Genomic DNA, 16,798 nt, shown 5'->3' with positions numbered 1-16,798 from the left:
AAAATATTTTTGGTAGTTTGTTATGGCAGTGAATAAATAAATTAACTTAGGTAGAATTGTCATTTTTATTATATTAGCTCGGCCTACCCGTGAGCAACTGATGTTTTTCCAATTATTTAGATCTGACTTTATTTGTGTGAAAAGTGTTTTGTAATTGTGTTCATATACTTTGTCGCTAGTTCTAAATGCCACATTTTAGGACAAGCTTTTAGCAAGCTGCAATTATCCTAGAGGAGAAGTGAATAGAGCAGGAATGTCAGTTGAAGGAATGAGGGATATTTACTCCAGAGGAGAAAAAACTCAAGCAAGACATACTGTTTTCAAATAATTAAAAAGGGGTGTCATGTGGAAGAGGGAATAGACCCCCTCCCTGTGGCTTCAGAGGGCAGAACTATGGCTAGAGGTTAGAATTCAGGTACAGGTTATAAGGAGGCAGACTTCAAATGGAACTTCCTACCCTCCCCCAAAGAGACCTAATAGGGTGGAAGGGAGGGGCTCAACAGACAAGGAGTTCCTTCTCTATTAAAGGCCTTCCAAAATGAGGTTGTAGAGAGAATTCCTGTTTGAGATGGAAGTTAGGCTAAAAGATTTCTGAGGTATCCTCCATTTCTACAAATTTGTGACTTGGGGAGAAGGGGAAAGACATCCAAATAGACTTGTTACAGTGCTGTAGGGAAGGTAGGATCAGTGGGCAGCCTTTCCATGAGCTGAATGTTGAGTGGCGATGACTAGGCCTAGAGTTAGGAGTTACTGGCTGTGTGACCCTGGAGAAGTCACTTAATACTCAATACCAGGGCTAGAATATCAGAAGTGGCAGAACCAGTTGCATTGTTACAACAACTTCATTTGCTGGATTACTTTATAACAGAGATCTGCACACACACACACACACACACACAGACATAAATGCTATATGACTTTTATTTTGTTTTATGAGACATTTAGTTAGTTGTTCAGCTTAATGCTGTTTATTTCACATTGAAAGCTCTTACAGGGAAGAACCTGGGTCTATGTAATTCTCTTTGCTGGAAATCCAATGACAGGTCACTGTTAAGTAGAGGGGTAATGGTGATGGCAATGAAGATCTTCACAGCTTCTCATTCTCTTCTTGGTTGGGCTTAAGATGGAGCTCCATTCCTGAGTCCCCCTCAATCTTGGCCATCTGTTGAAACATGCTATTTACCAAGTGATTCATTTATTTCTATTCTTCTTCTATTCTTTCTCTCCCTGTCCCCTTTCTGACAAGTTGACAATGACTCTTCACAGCTGTACTAGCCAGTCATAGGTTCTTAACTTCAGCTACAACATCCCATCCACCACCAACTTCCTCCAGACTCCTTCTTTCCCAATGTGCTTCCATCTCATTTATCATTTCTCTTTTCTTATTTCATCCCATCAGGATTTCTGTGGTCGCCTGTCAGATTGATTGTTTTCAGCAAGTTGTGGTTCACTCATTTTAATTGTGTTCAACTCTTTGTGTTCCTCCTTTGGGTGTTCATGGCAAAGAAAACCAGTTCATTTTTCACAGATGAGAGAACTGAGGTAAACAGGGTTAAGTGACTTGCCCAGGATCACAGAGTTGCTAAGTGTCTGAGGACACACTTGAACTCAGGAAGTCCTGACTCCAGGCCCAGCACTCTATCCCTGTGCCACCTGGCAGCCCTAAGTAAGTGTGTGGGACTTGATTCTGTTTCAAGTCTTCCTCTCTCCAGGCCCAGAACTCTCTTGAGTTGACCACTTCTAGGCAAAGAGATAGGAATAACTTTGTTTTGGGGAGTTGGTCATTAAAGAAACTTGGTTACCCAGAGAAGAGTATGTGGATTCCCATCAGAAGATAGATAAGAAGTACTCAGGAGGGGCAGCCAGGTGGCACAGTGGATAGAGCATCAGCCCTGGATTCAGGAGGATCTGAGTTCAAATCCAGCCTCAGACTCATAACACTTACTAGCTGTGTGACTTTGGGCAAGTCACTTAACCCCATTGCCTAACCCCCCCCCCAAAAAAAAAGGTAAAGAAAAAGAAAAAAGAAGTGCTCAGGAGTATGGTTAAATAGTTCTTGTTGACAATCTGAGATTTGATGAATGGAGAGAGATAGGGAGGGTTGAGTCTTATTATGCAAGGCTTATTTTCTGTTTCCTACACCATCCTTCCTGAGTCCCCTCATCTTTCCCTGTATCTTTCACAATGCCCAGTGGAGAGGGACCTCATTTCAGTGGCTGGGACTCTAATTTCAATTCCAGTAGAGCTAAAGAGGTTCTGAATTCCTGTTTTCAAGTCCCACTGTCCCCTGGTTAGTGGAAATGGGTGGGGGAGGAAATATTCAGGGGGCAATGCAGTTTTTAAAATGTCTTCAGACTCTCAAATGATAGTGTTTCCAAGTATCCCCAGTCCCTAAATTGACCCAGCCAAGGTGAGTATGACAACAAGATGTAGACAGATTACCTGGTTTATCCTAATTAGCCTTCCTATAATCCCGGTAGTGTCTGAGATTCTCAATACATGTCTCTTCCAGATATTCCTTGGCCCGATACACAGCACTATCTGCTTCCCATTTGTCTTTGATCATGTAAGCTGCCGGTTGCTTTGGGATCCAGGCTGGTATTTCTTTGTCAAACTCAATGAATGGACCGTCATCATAGTTGTAACGCCAGAATCCATTGGTATTACCATTCTGGCAAAGTTGGCAGCCATAAGTTGCATCCAAGGCATGTGAACCTGAAAAACCGAAGCCCCAAGTATAGTGAACTCCATAGAGTATAGAAAAATGTGTTTCCAAATAATGACAGTGCTGAGATATATCCATACATCCTCGCAAATGAAAAGGGTGTTTCCTTATAACAAACTCACAGTTCTTTTCCTTTAGGCAGCTAAGGCATGAACAACTAGATAGGAAGCAAGTTTACAAAGAGAGCAGTTCTTTTTAGGCTAATTCCTTGCATCCATGCTCCTAGGAGTAGAGAAAAAAGAACAGGTGAGCAAAATAATTGTTGGAATTAGAGCTGGAAATGACCTGTCCCATCCTGCTCATATGCAAATGGGGAAACTGAGGCCCAGAGGAGGGCAGTGATTTTCCTGAGCTTTTTAGGACAGCAAATAACGGAGCCAATGTTCTACACTAGGTTCTCAGACTCAAATCCAGAACTTTTTCTGTTACAACAAGTTGTTACAACCTGTGACTAACCATCATGAGAGCTAACCTGGCCTGGTATGTGGTTGCCTGCTATAGACAATGGGGAAAAACAGTCATTGTGGTTAAGTGGAATGAGCATTGGACTGGGTGATTGGACATCATGAGGCCAGCCCTGGCTTTGCCACTGACTGATCTGGAGGAGATCAGAGGATCAATGACTGAGAGATAGATGTACTATCAGAAGCCATCTAGGCTCCTGACTAATTGTTCTTCTGAATGTACCAGGATCATGATCACTTCCCTCTCTGTAAAAAGGGTGCATTAGATGATTTCTCAGGTACTTTTTAGTTTTAACATTCAGTCCTAGAATCAGGAGCATGTCAGGCAACAGTGTGGTGCCTCCTATAAGAGGCCCAAAGCCCAGTGGGGTAAGGAGAGAGAACTTAGCTAAGCTGATGCCTCAGAAGCAGGAATTGATCTGTCCCCACTTCATGTTTCACTGAGATCATTGTGTTGGGTAGAATAGCAGGAAAGGAGAAGCAGAAGGAAGAGAGGTAGAGGACAGAGTTATGTTTTGGGGATGGTTCTATCTCTGCCTCCTTCTGGATGCGTTCTCTCCACCTCGAGGCCTATGGCCAGTCATCGCTCCTCCTTTCTCTCCCTTTTCTCCTTTCTCCCTACTCCCTTTTATATCCCCTTCTTCCCTCTGACGATTAGGGATAGTCTCTGTTAGGCAGAAGGCGACAGGGGCTCCCTGAACCCTTTCCTAGGCATTGGCCCCTTGATCCCTCCCCTGTATACTTATCCACTCACCAGTGACATCTGTATAGTAGCCCATAATTTCTTGCAGGTTCTCCATTGCAAAATCTCCTCTTCCTTTTTGAGACTTACTCTCATTGTTCCAGTCATTAGCATTTTCCCATCCTGGTTCAGGCACTGCCTCCTGACTAGTGCTATCATATTTGTAGATGAGTTTTCCATTGAAGTAGGCTTTGTTTGTGAAAAAGGGTGTGCCTTTTGATTGTGCTTTGTCCTTGTATACCAGAGAATCACACTCTGAGAAAAGCCATAGAGAACTGAGTGAGACATTTTAATGCTAATCTCCCAAATACAGTCTACTTATTGGGGGTGACAGAGAAGGAGGTTAGAAATGAGGTGAACATGTGAACTTTGTTACAGGCCCAATAACTACCCATTGAGAACACTTTCTCCTGGCTCTCCCCTCTTCTATCTGTCTCTCAGCCAGCAGCTTTGACACCCCAAGTGATCCCAGTGCCAAGGTATTCTTCCCATGTTACATTTGGAGTATGCCACGAATCTCTGTCTAAATACTAATAATGAATGAATGAACTAGTGACTAAAAATGCTTTTGGTAAATGCTTAATATTTACCAAGTGCTATTCTAAGTTCTGAGGATAGAAACAGGGAAAGAAGTTAGTCTCAGATCTTAGGGATCTACCCTAAGTGGGAACAATACACAATAAATGGGATTGTTCAAAAGAGGATGTGCAAGATGACAGGAAAACTCAAAATTTTGCATATGCATCCCAGGGATGTTTAACCTGGAGAAAAGAACAAATGGATGTGTGCTTTGGTTTGAGGACACATGATAGCTGTCTCAAGAATGTGGAGCGCCATCAGATAGAAGGACTATATTTCTTCTGTGTCACTCTGGAGGACTTAGTTTTTGAAGGACGATCAGTAGGTTGAAGACAGCTTTCAACTGTGTAAAGAAGAATGTGCTACATCTTTGATTTATCATAAAATGCCCTCCAAAGTAGTGAGCCCCTAAAGTATTCAAGCAGAGATTGGATTCCTTTGTATGGCATGTGGTAGAGGATATTTCTGTGTTGATTGGCAGGTTTCACTAGATTCTCTCTGAAGCCCCTCATTCTTCTCATGAAGAATCTGGTACTCCATGAAACTCATATACCTAGGGTCCCTGGCCCAGCTCCCAGCCCCATAGTCCCATTATGTTTCTTCCCTGTTGTTGGTCTAAGGGGCTGGGCCGCTTCTGCTCCTACTGGAGGAGCAGTCTGGTCTCCATCTTGAAGGAAGGAGGCTTGAAGAAAGAAAAGAAAAGCAGGGGGCACTATGAGAAAGGAGCCAGTTAACCTTTCAAGGCTTCAGTTTTCTCCCCTGTAAAACTGTAAATGGTAACATTGGAATAACTTACTGCCCAGGGTTTTGAGGATAGTATGCTATGACACAAATAGTCCTGGGTTTAGAAAAACTGAGTTTAAATCCAGACTTTGCTAATTGATACCTGTGTAACCTTGGGCAAATCATTTCAATGCTCCAAACCACAACTTCCTCCTCTGTGAAGCAAGATTTGATTTGTGCTCCTACTTTAGGCTGCTGTAAGCAAGCTTCTTGCCAACTCTAAAAAATTATACAGTATAAATATAAAGTATTATTGATGTACAAAGATAAGAACATAGAAATGGCTTCCCTGGATTTGAATGTCATCTTACTCTGGCTATATCTCTCACAGGGTTGCCAAAGGACAAGGAGCATGGGCTTTTCCCTCCCCTCCATGATTTCCACCTCAGATGGTTCATCATTTCCTTCCTAGGTTTCAAGTTCTCTACATCACCTGCTTTTGCACATTCCTAAGCTTCAGGGTAGGGCTTGATAGAGATGGAAATAAGAACTCTAGACCTCCCTCCCCCAAAGTCCTACCCTCCTCCATCATGAATGCTGGAACTTCTAGGTGACTCCTGGCATAAAATCATAGAGTCTGCATTCCTTTCCTCTTTCCCAACTCTACTCCTTCCCCACTAATATAACTTATGGCCACAACCACATCACACAGACAGTGCCTTCTACATAGCCACCGAGTAGATTCAGTGTCCTCTGAAGGGGCGCCATGTTCACCATGTCACTCTTGTTCTGCCTCAAAAACAAGTTTTCCTGGTCTGTAGCATCAATACTTTTCTAGATCTGTGTTCTCATCTCCATTTCCTTCCTTAAGTTTTACAGGTTGATAGAGAATCTAGAGACAGGAAAGCAATTCCTCAGGAAAAATCAAGCTTGTTCCCTTATTGACTCTGTGTGTGTGTGAGTGTGTGTGTGTGTGTGTGTGTGTCTGTCTGTGGAGTATTTGCCCTTTCCTACTGGGTGATGGAGGAGCAGTGACCTCTGAGCCTAATGGATACTGATCTATAATCTGTATTTGGGGAATACTATGATAACTGTTGGGAATCTTACCACTTCTTTTCTCCTTTCAATTCCATCTCTCCTTGCTCTATAGGTTTCCCTTCTCTTTGTCTACTTCCCAAATTGTTCCTCCCAGTGCAATGAGTTTATCTACAGAAAAACAGTTCAGGGACTGGCGTCCAAGGCACATGTTGAAGGGAGAGTCCCATTCTGCCTCTGAGATCTCTCTTCTTATAGGTTCATATATTTAGAGCTAGAAAGTATTTTAGAGACCATCTATTCCAACCTCCCCGCTCTGCCTCCATTTTCCCAAACTGGCCCATAGAGGTTAAATCACTTACTCAAGTTTACACAGCTAATAAGTTAGAGCAAAATTCTTTGACTTCTAAATCTAATCATGTCCTCTCTACTCTCTGATTTCACCCCACCTCTCACCTCCCAAACCAGACATTTCTTTCCCATTTGCTCTACTCACGTTTTCCTTGTTTCTGTCCAAGAACTGTGGTCCCTGAAAACAACAACAGGAAGAAGACAGTCACCAGGGGCCCCATCATTCCAAATCCAGAGATGTATTTCAGTTCAGAAATCTGGTCTGATTCAGCTGAGATGTGATGGATGTTGTGATAGCTCTCTTTTCTGCTATATTATATGCTGTTGAACCCTCCTCAGGAGATGACAGTCCAATGGCCAATGAGAGTTTGAAGGTGGAATCCACCCCCTGAATACCAGAAACAAAACAAATAGAACCTGTAATTCCGGAAATAGCTCCAACAGGATGTGTCCCAAGAACAGTTCTTATGAAAAAGACTTAGGGGTTTTAGTGGACAGCAAGCTCAGGGTGAGCCAATGAAGCTGGTTGCATTAACCAAAGCAAACCTAATGTAACATTGTGCTTCATGAACATCAATATGGGGTCTAGAGGAAGGAGCTTAGGATGTGATCATTCTTGTGCATTCTTTCCTATTCTAGCCACACGTGGAATACTTTGTTGAGTTCTAAAGACACATTTTAGGTGGGCAGTGGCAAGCTGGAATGCTTCTAGAGGAGGAGCACCAGGAAGGTGAGCAGATTAGAAACCAGAAAGATCAACTGAAGGAACAGGAAATATTTTCTCTGAAGATTATATTGAGGTAGGATACATTGACTGTCTTCAAATACCTACAGTGTTTTCACACAGAACAGAGAATAGGCTTGTTCCCTGTGGCTACAGAGGGCAGAAATAGGACTGGCATGATGGGGAGTGAATGTCAGATGGAACTTCCTACCCAAGAGTGCTCTGCAGAAATTGAATGAACTGCTCCAATGACAATGGGTTCTCTCTCTAGTAAAGGCTTTCCAAGAAGAGGATGTGAAATGAATTCAAGATCTAGGATAGACTAGAAGACCTCTGAGGTTTCCTCCATCTCTGAGAATCTGTGACTCTGGGGGCATAGCGTAGTGTGTTGGGGAAGGTTCCTAGATGTAGCCACAGCTAGGGCCAGGTAGTGGTTGGAAAATGACTAGTCTTCAAATTAAGTCCAGGTTTAAACAGGGAGTTTATCAGTTGTCCATGTGTCCCAACCTAAGATGACAAGAAAGCGGGTGTTAAGTTGTCTTGGGACAGGGATAAGTGCAGCATAGCAATTTGTGTTTTGAGTGTTTTTGGTGAGTGTAGGTGCAGGGAATGGGGAGCAGCAGTGGCCAGAACCCTTTAATTCCTGTTGGCCATCAACATGCTGATTGAGCTAAATTGATTGGCCCCTTCCTGTTTGGGAGATCTTGAAATCAGTTCTTTGTGGCCTTTGTGGATGGATAAAAATTCAGGGTTCTGATTATAAGTGACTAAATTTTAACTCCCCAGTGAAAACTCCTATTCATTCAAGGTCCTAAAACTTTTCATTTTGATGGACTACTAACCAGAGGTACCCCAAATAGTAATGAGTTAAACCACATGGCTCCATATTTGGACAACTGGGGAGGTGATTCCTGGTGCCAAACTCAAATTCAACTGGTCCAGTTATGTGACTAACTGAATGCCCTCACAAGACCACTTTGATGATATTGATAACGACATGGGAAACTGTCACTCTTCCAGCCTCCCTACTCTGCCACCACGAGCCAAATCCTATGAGAGTGAGTTTCAAACAATGCTCATCTCCCTCCCTTCTTTCCCTCTAGTATAATATGTTTTTGTGCCTCTTCATGTGATGTAATTTACCCTTTTCTGCATCTTCCTTTCCTTTTCTCCCATTACAGTCCCTTCTCACCCCTTAATTAGGCTTTTTATTCAACATATCAGAGTCAATTTATACCCACACTCTCTGTCTATATATGTCCCTTCTAAATGTCATAATAAAAATAGTTTTCAAGAATTGAAACCATCATTCTTAACTGAGGAGTATTAGCTTTACCTTTAAGAGGCAACCAGTGACTTTAGGAAGTTGGAATGTTATTTTAAGTTTAAGAGGCTTCCTTGTTCTAACAGCCTAGCCTTGGCACAGGCTGTAAATGATTAAGAGTTAAGGCAACTAGATGGTATAGTGGAAAGAGCAGTGGGCTGTGAACCAGGAAGACTTATCTTCAGGGTTCAAATCTGATCTTAGACTCTTACTCCATGTTACCCTGGGCAAGTCACTTATCCCTGTCTGCCTCAGTTTCCTCATCTGTGAAATGAGCTGGAGAAGGAAATGGTGAACCACTCCAGTGTCTTTGCTAAGAAAACCCCAGTAGAATCATGAAGAACACAACTGAACAGCAACAAAAGTCTGGCACTAATATGGTGTGGACATCAGCCGGACTAAGGAGGGGTGAATGGTTCTGGCCTGGAAACAGAACAAGGTAAAGCTTCTGAACCCATTAGCCATTGTTTGGCCTATGAGTGGCTTCTACACTTCCATCAAGAGAGGGGTACCACTTCTCAAAAAAAATCAAACAAATACAAATATATTTCATTAAAGGACAAAACATCAGGCTTCAAAGCCTAAAACTTTCTTGGTGAAAAGTGAGTGATTAACCCCCAGCACCCCAAGGTAGAAAGAATCTGAACTAATTGCTTTCTCCCTCTTTGGAAGATTTGGAAATCAATTCTTCGTGGCCTGTGTGGTTGTATCCCTGGGAGCTAACACTGGAATTCCAGTGTTCTGGTCATAAAGACCTATGTTCCTCTTTATCCCATGAAAATGCACAGGTTCTCACAAGAGTCCAAGGTCCTAAAAAATCTTCTTATGAATTAATTTGCTGGCTGACTGAAAGTTTCCAAATTGGAAAAAGCCTAAACCACTTGGTTGTGTATTTAGAGGACTAGGGAATCAATTGGTGATATTTTGCTTGGGTGCCCCAGTAGGGTAAAATTCAAGTTCAGATGCTTCTACATGTCCTTGCAAGATGATTTTGTACATACACACACACATACACACACACGCATGCACACACACACACACACACACACACACATACACACACTCCCACACACAAGTCAGTGACATGTAGGGGATAGACTTGTAGTCAGGAAATCTAGATCTGAATTGCTTGTATTTCATAATATTCATGTACCATAATTTTATTAGCAGTTTAATAGGCATCTACCTTATTTACATATCTTTGCTGCAATGTGAAGTATCGCGTTGAATATTTCTGTGTATATGAGACCCTTCTTTCTATCTTTGACCTTTTTGGGGAGCTTCATGGGTTCAGTAGGATGGTCCATTCTATTCCACTTGATTCATAAATTACTAACCAGGCCTGGGACTAGCACCCATGGCAACTCCCCTAATATCCTGATGAGCATCGGGCTCTGATTCAGAATTCTTAAGGCAAGGGCTAAGGGTATCAACTCCATGCCTATGCAGTGGGGAACTCCTTCCCCTTTAGATCCATGAGTGCTAACCTTGTGGGACTAGGGCCCTTGGCAGCCACACCTTTGCAAGCAAGATATCCAGCCTTCCCAAAGAGACAAGGGCCAGGACCTGAACTGGGTATTTCAACAATGGGAAACACTTCCTCCTTGTGTCCAAGGCAAGTCTAGTGCCCTCTAGTAATGCAAATAGATTGAAAAAAGGTTCATACCTAAAAGCATGACTGTATATACTCTTTATATATCTATGTATACATATACTATATAGGCTACAGAATGGGATATACATATACACACACATATACATGTATGTGTATATGTGTGTATGTATATATAGGTAAACAGATAAATAAATTCTGTACCCTAAATTCATCACAACTGTGTGATGGATAGTATCTTTAATCATCAGTCCTCTGGAATGATAATGATGATTATATTAATCAGAGTTCTTAGAGCTTTCAACATTGTTTGTTTTTACAGTGTGTCATCATTGTGTAAACTGTTCTCCTGGTTCTGCTCATTTCATTCTTCGTGCATTTAAAAAAGTCCTCAAAATTTTTCATTTTAATTATAATGATGTACTAATGGTTCTTTTGGTTCTGCTTACTTCACTCTATGTCAATTCTTAGAAATCTTTCCATATCTTTTTGAAATATCTATTTCCTCATTCTTACAGGACAATAGAACTTTATCAGATTTACATACCACAATTTATTTAGCAATTCTTCAGTTAAGGGACCTCTTCCTAGTTTCCAGTTTTGGGCCACCACAAAAAGAGCTGATATATATGTGTGTGCATATATATATGTGTGTATATATATAATGTGTGTATATGTGCACACATATAACATACATGCACACATGTATGCATAACATAGCATTGTGTACTTATATACATATACACATGTGTGTATACATGTATGTATGCATATATGCATAACCTGATATTGTGTATTATATTATATAATTATATATAGTATATACATATATATGTATATATATACACACACACACACACACTTTTTTTTTTACATATAGGATACTTTCCTCTTTCTTTGATCTGTTTTTGAGCATAGACCCAGCAGTCAGATACTCAGATACCTGGGTCAAAGGTCATGTATTTGTTAATTTTGGGCATAAAATACCAAATTGCTTTCCAGAATCGTATCCATTCATATGTTCACCAAGAATGTTTCAATGTGCTTCTTTTCCCATAGCTCCTCCAACATTTATCATTTTCTTTTTTTATCTTTGTCACTCAAATGAGTATGAGCTTTACTTTGAATTTCTCTAATTAGTAGTGATTTGCAGCATTTTTTCATATGACTATAGAGAGCTCAGTTTCTTCCCTTGAGAATTATCTGTCCATATTCTTAGATCATTTATCAGTTGGGAAATGGCCTTTTTTTCTTTTAAATATAAACCACTTCCTTATATACCTTGGAAATGAGACATTTATCAGAGAAATTTTCTGCAAAGTTTTTTTCCGAAGTTGTTTCTTTTCTAAGATTATCTTGGTTAGATTTATTTGTACAAAACCTATTTGATTTTATATAATTAAAATGATCATTTTATTTTCTGCAGTCCTTTTAATTCCTTATTTGGTCATAGATTTCTCTCCTATCCATAGATCTAATAGTTTTCCATTTTTCCCTAATTTGCATATGATGTGACATTTTCTATCTAGGTCATATATCCATTTGGAGCTTATTTTTGTATATGAAAAGTATATGATGTTGGTCCAAATCTAATTTCTTCCATTCTGTTCTCCAGTTTTCTAGTGTGCAGTTCATTGCTAAAGCAAAAATTGCTACAAATATTTTTGTGCACTTGGATCCTTTTCCTTTCTCTTTGCTTCCTTGAATCACATGCCAACTAGTAGTTTGGCTGCCTAAAAGGGCATCCTGTAGAACTTCAAGTTGGAAATGTCAAACAGGCAATTGGTGGTGTAGGACTGGAGCTCAGTAGCAAGTCAAGGAGTCATCTGCATAGATATGGTAGTTACAACCTTGGGAGGTGAGATGCTTTTGAGCAGAAATTCACGATCCTTTGTGTCATGGAACTCTTTGGAAGTCTGGTGAAGCCTATGAACCCCCTCTTTATAATAAGGTTTGTTGCTTACCTTCCTAATTAGAAAAATGCTACATTTCAGTTAGAAGTTAATGAAAATAAAAATGTAATATTTTTCCCACCCAAGTTCATGGAATCCCTGAAATCTCTTGACAGATTCATTGGGGTTCCTCAGACCCCAGGTTAAGAAGCACTGACCTAGAGAGAGAAGAGAAGAAGGCCCAAGACTGAGCTCTGGGGAGGGCCAACATCTATGGATTGAGAGTAGGACATGGATGATGTTCCAGTAAAAGTGACTGAATAGCAGCCAATATGTGGGTAGGAGAAGAAACAAGAAGAAAAAAATATCAGAAAGCTTCTCCTAGTGTGCCTGGACATTTATTAACCAAAGAATGGTTTTCTGTACAAAGGAAGACTGAACTCTCACAGCAACACATGTGATGGGAAATATCACAAAATAAGACTTTCAGACCATGGAAGGTAGAATTTTTTGGCATAAAAATTTCTACCTACCTCCATAAAATCACATAGCAAATCGTCCTTCACTGTGTTTCCTAGCCTCCTGAGCCTTAGATAATAAGTAGACTTTTTTGCACACCCCTAGTCATGGGGCAGAATAAGGCAGCTAGGTAGATAGTGGATAGAGCACTGGACTTGGAATCAGAAAGACTCATCTTCCTGAGTTCAAATCTGGCTCAGATACTTACTAGGTGTGTGACCTTAGAAAAGTCATTTATCCCCATTTACTTCAGTTTCCTCATCTGTAAAATGAGCTAGAGAAAGAAATGGAAGTATCATTGCCAAGAAAACCCCAAATGGGGTTTTCTGAGTCACGAGGATTCAGACATGACTGAAATGACTGAACAACAACAAAGGGGAGAATTAATAATAAAAGCTAATACTTAGCATTTATATAGTGCTTTAAGGTTTGCAGAGTGCTTTCCATATCTTGTCACTTAATCCTCCTAATAACTTTGTGAGGTAGGGGATATTATTATCCCCATTTTATCCAGATTCACATAGCTAGTGTCTGGGGCAGGATTTGAACTAAGGTTTTCCTTGTTTCAAGCCCTATCCTTTAGACATTGCTCCACTTCACTGCCCCACATGAAAGCTGATGCTGAAGAATTGGGGAAAGTGTCAGTGGGAGACATATTGAGGAATTGGGAAGCCTTCCCATAAACCTCCAATAAGAGAGAGAATTCCAGGAGGGCTGGAGGCAGGTGTTTTAGAGGGTGGACCCTCTACTTGCCTTTTCCTCTACCTCAGCCCCATCCATCTGCTCTTGAGTTGGGACAGAGTAGCAGTTAAGTATTCCCACTCACAGTCAATGCCATACCATACACTTTCTGCAATACTTGGGTATGTCTGCTCAAAGTTCCCATCATCCTATCTTCCCCTCCCATGTAGCTTCCTTCCTTGGTTCCCAAGTACCTAAATTACCTCTTCCCTGTGTCTTCTCATCCCTACTGCTCCTGAATTCGTACCCTTTCCAGGAAACTTTCCCACTATGAGCAGGAAGAATGAACTTCCCAGCCCTACTATGTCTCAACTTGGAATTCCCTAGATGGCCCTCAGATATCTGATGCTCATCTCCACTGATACCTAAATATTTGTCCTATTCTTTGGTTAGCACCAACATGTTTTTATTTATTTTTAGTTATGTTTTCCTTGAGTATCAGTGTGGCTCAGTGGACAGAAATTTGATATTAGAATCAGGAAGATGGGGTAACACCCTTCTGCAACATGCCTTAGGCAAGTCATTTAACACTCAATACCCAGACATGTCTAGGATACTAGAAGTTGCAAGACCAGTCATAGTTACCAAGAATTCTAAACCAATGAAATCAATGCTGTGCACCCCCCTCCCCAATGCTCTCCAATGTGTCACCTACTTACCTTTAGGCACAGAGATAGGAATGGCCATCCTAGGGGTATAGGACAATGAGAAAACTGATTTCCTAAATGGGAGTATGTTCCTATGACAAGCTAGAAATGTGCTGTGGTTAGGAATGGGGTAGAGGGCTTCGCTTGAAAAGCTGAGATTTGATGAAGACAGAGATGTGTAGTTAGATGGGGAGAGTTGAGTCTTTTTATGGAAGTTTTGTTCTCTATTCACTACCTCATCCTGTCTCTCTGGTCCAGCATCTTTCCCTGTATCTCTCATAACGCCTCATTGAGAGGGATCCCACCTCAAGAGCTGGAAACATTTGACATCTCTTCAGATAGAGCTAAGGAGGGCTCATAAGCAATATGAATTCACATCTTTGAGCCATTTTGCCAATGTGAAGAAGAGGAAATAACCTGAGGCCAATGGAGACTTCAAAATATGAACTTTCTTTGGCCCCTCTACTGTACATATTTCCATGTGTCCCCATCTCCTAAGGTGGAATGAGTCACTCTATCCAGCCATGGTGAGCAAGAAGACAAGAGACAGACATTATCTGGATCATCCTTGTAAACACTGTAGAACTTCAGGTATCTGCCAAATTTCCTCCAGATTATCCTTGACCCTACTCACAGCACCTGGGTCTATCTGCCACCTTTGCTTGATCAGATCAGTTGCAGGATCTAGAGGGGATCCAGCCTCATACGTCTTTGTTGAACTTAATCATTATATCCATAACCTGAGAATACCTTAGTAACACCACCTGAGTAAAGTTCACAGTCAAAAGCTACCTGGAATTCCCTCCCATTCCCCCAACCTAGTATGATGAGCTTTCTGAAGTAGAGCAAAACATGGTTTCAAATACTAATTAATTTGATGACCATATGCATTTATTCTTAGGTCTGGGATACATCCAGGTGCCTTCATTAGAAATAAGAGTTGTTCCCTAAAACAAAACACTCTATTCTTTCCTTTAGGCAATTAAGGCACTATGAACCATTCAGAAAGCAACTTTCAAAAAAGGGAGTAAAGGGAGTTGTATTTTTTGTGTCAATCTGAATCTCATGCCATCCAAGTAGGAATAGAGAGCAAAGAGGAGAGAAGTTAGTGTTGAAGTTAGTGCAAGAAATGACCTTAGCATTATCTATCCCACCTTGCTCATTTACACATGAAAAAACTGATTCTTCTGAGCTTCTTAAAATAGTAAATACCAGAAGCCACATTCTATCCTAGGCCCTCTGGATCAAATCCAGACCTTTGCTTTCCAGCAGCTTGCCTCACTTTGTGACTTCTATCATAAGAGCTAGCCTGACCTGGTCTGATGTTGTCTGATAGTGAGAGCCTTGGTGTAGTGGAGAGAGCCCTGGACTGGGTGTCCATAGACCTAGGCTCCAGGCCTGGGTTGGCCACTAATTGATATATATGAGATCTTTAGAAGTAGAAGGGATATTAGAGGACATCTGGTTCAATCCCTTCATTGTACAGGTGAGGAAAGAGAGGCCCAGAGGGGATGTTGATGTACCTAAGGTCACACAGGTAGTAGGTATCAGGGACTCCTGAGTGTGCTCTTCCCACTGTACCATGATCTTGAACAAGTCACTTCCTTCCTCTGTAAAGCAACTGGGTTAGATGATCTCTAAGTACTTTTTGCGTCAACATTCTCTGAGTCTTAGAATCAGGAGCATACCAGAGAACAATGAGGTACCTCATATAAGAACCTCAATTTTATAGTGCGGAATGGAGGAGACTCGCCTTAGCTGAAAACGGAGACTTCCTATTTCCTTGGGATCATTGTGCTGGGTGGGATAGCAGAAAAGGGGAGATAGGAGGGTGTGTGGTAGAGGAAGGAGGTGGGTCTATGAGTTAGCTCTGTCCCTCCCTGGATTTGTTCTCATCCATTTGAGGGCAGTGGCCAGTCATCGCCTTTCCTCTTTCCCCTTTTATTCCTCTTGCTATCTTTCCTCTTTTCTCCCCTTCTCTTTTCTCCCCATTAGGGTCTGCCTCTTTTGGGCAAGAGCCCACAGAGGATCTCTGAATCCTTTCCTAGTCAGAGGGTCCCAGGGTCCCTGGACCCCTGTACCCCTGCCCTGACCCAACCCACTTACCATCGCCATCTTGGTAGTACTTCATGACTTCTTGCATGTTCTACTGAAAATCTCCTCCCTTCTTTTCTTCAGCAGCCTCTCCATGTCCCAGTGTGCCATCCTCTTGTCCCATGGTGGCAGGGGTTCTGCCTTCTGGCTCTTATATGGTAAACAGGTTAACCATTGAGGTGGGCGTGATTTGTGAACCAAGGCTGCTTTGCTGTGGCCTGGGCTATGACAGACCCAAGTCCTCATATATCAGGCAGTCATGCCCTGAGAAAAGCTGGGGTTAAATATTTGAGTGCTGACCCTCCCCCCCCCAAAAAAGGAGGCTGCTTACTGGGGGTGATGAAGAAGACATGGGTCAGGAATGGAGTGCTGACATGTAGGCTTTACTTACCCAGTGGAAATACCTTGTCCTGTAGTCCTTCACCCAGCAGCTTTGTCCCCAAGCTTAAGATCACTTGGTTCTCTTCCCATGGTACTCTTCCCTTCTAATAGTTGGAGTATGCCAGAGGGACAGAAGCAGACAATGATTAATTAATTAGCCAATTAATCAATAAATGAAAATGCTTTTATTAAGCACTTACTATTTGTGAAGTGCTGTGCTGAGTGCTGAGGTAGACAAATAAGGT

The 16,798-nt window shown here is 41.6% G+C and overlaps 2 protein-coding genes across 2 annotated transcripts in view; one reads left to right on the top strand and one right to left on the bottom strand.

Moving 5' to 3' along the window:
• Positions 1-16,798, top strand: part of KCNK13 (potassium two pore domain channel subfamily K member 13) — a 255,404-nt gene that overhangs the window by 132,113 nt on the left and 106,493 nt on the right. The gene's annotated exons all lie outside the window — the stretch shown is intronic.
• Positions 904-6,950, bottom strand: LOC110217724 (zinc-alpha-2-glycoprotein-like). The gene is made up of 4 exons (XM_021000238.2): positions 6,765-6,950; positions 3,944-4,186; positions 2,443-2,715; positions 904-1,162 (listed from the first exon to the last, which is right to left on the bottom strand). Exons 1-3 carry the CDS (start codon positions 6,841-6,843, stop codon positions 2,453-2,455), a joined length of 585 nt encoding a protein of 194 aa, XP_020855897.1. The 5' UTR covers positions 6,844-6,950; the 3' UTR covers positions 904-1,162; positions 2,443-2,452.

Source organism: Phascolarctos cinereus, unplaced genomic scaffold, assembly GCF_003287225.1.
Source record: "Phascolarctos cinereus isolate Bilbo 61053 unplaced genomic scaffold, phaCin_HiC Scaffold_3;HRSCAF=262, whole genome shotgun sequence".
In the NCBI taxonomy this organism is placed as follows: domain Eukaryota; kingdom Metazoa; phylum Chordata; class Mammalia; order Diprotodontia; family Phascolarctidae; genus Phascolarctos; species Phascolarctos cinereus.
Note: the sequence above shows the minus strand (reverse complement) of the source record. Positions and strands in the feature narration are given on the sequence as shown.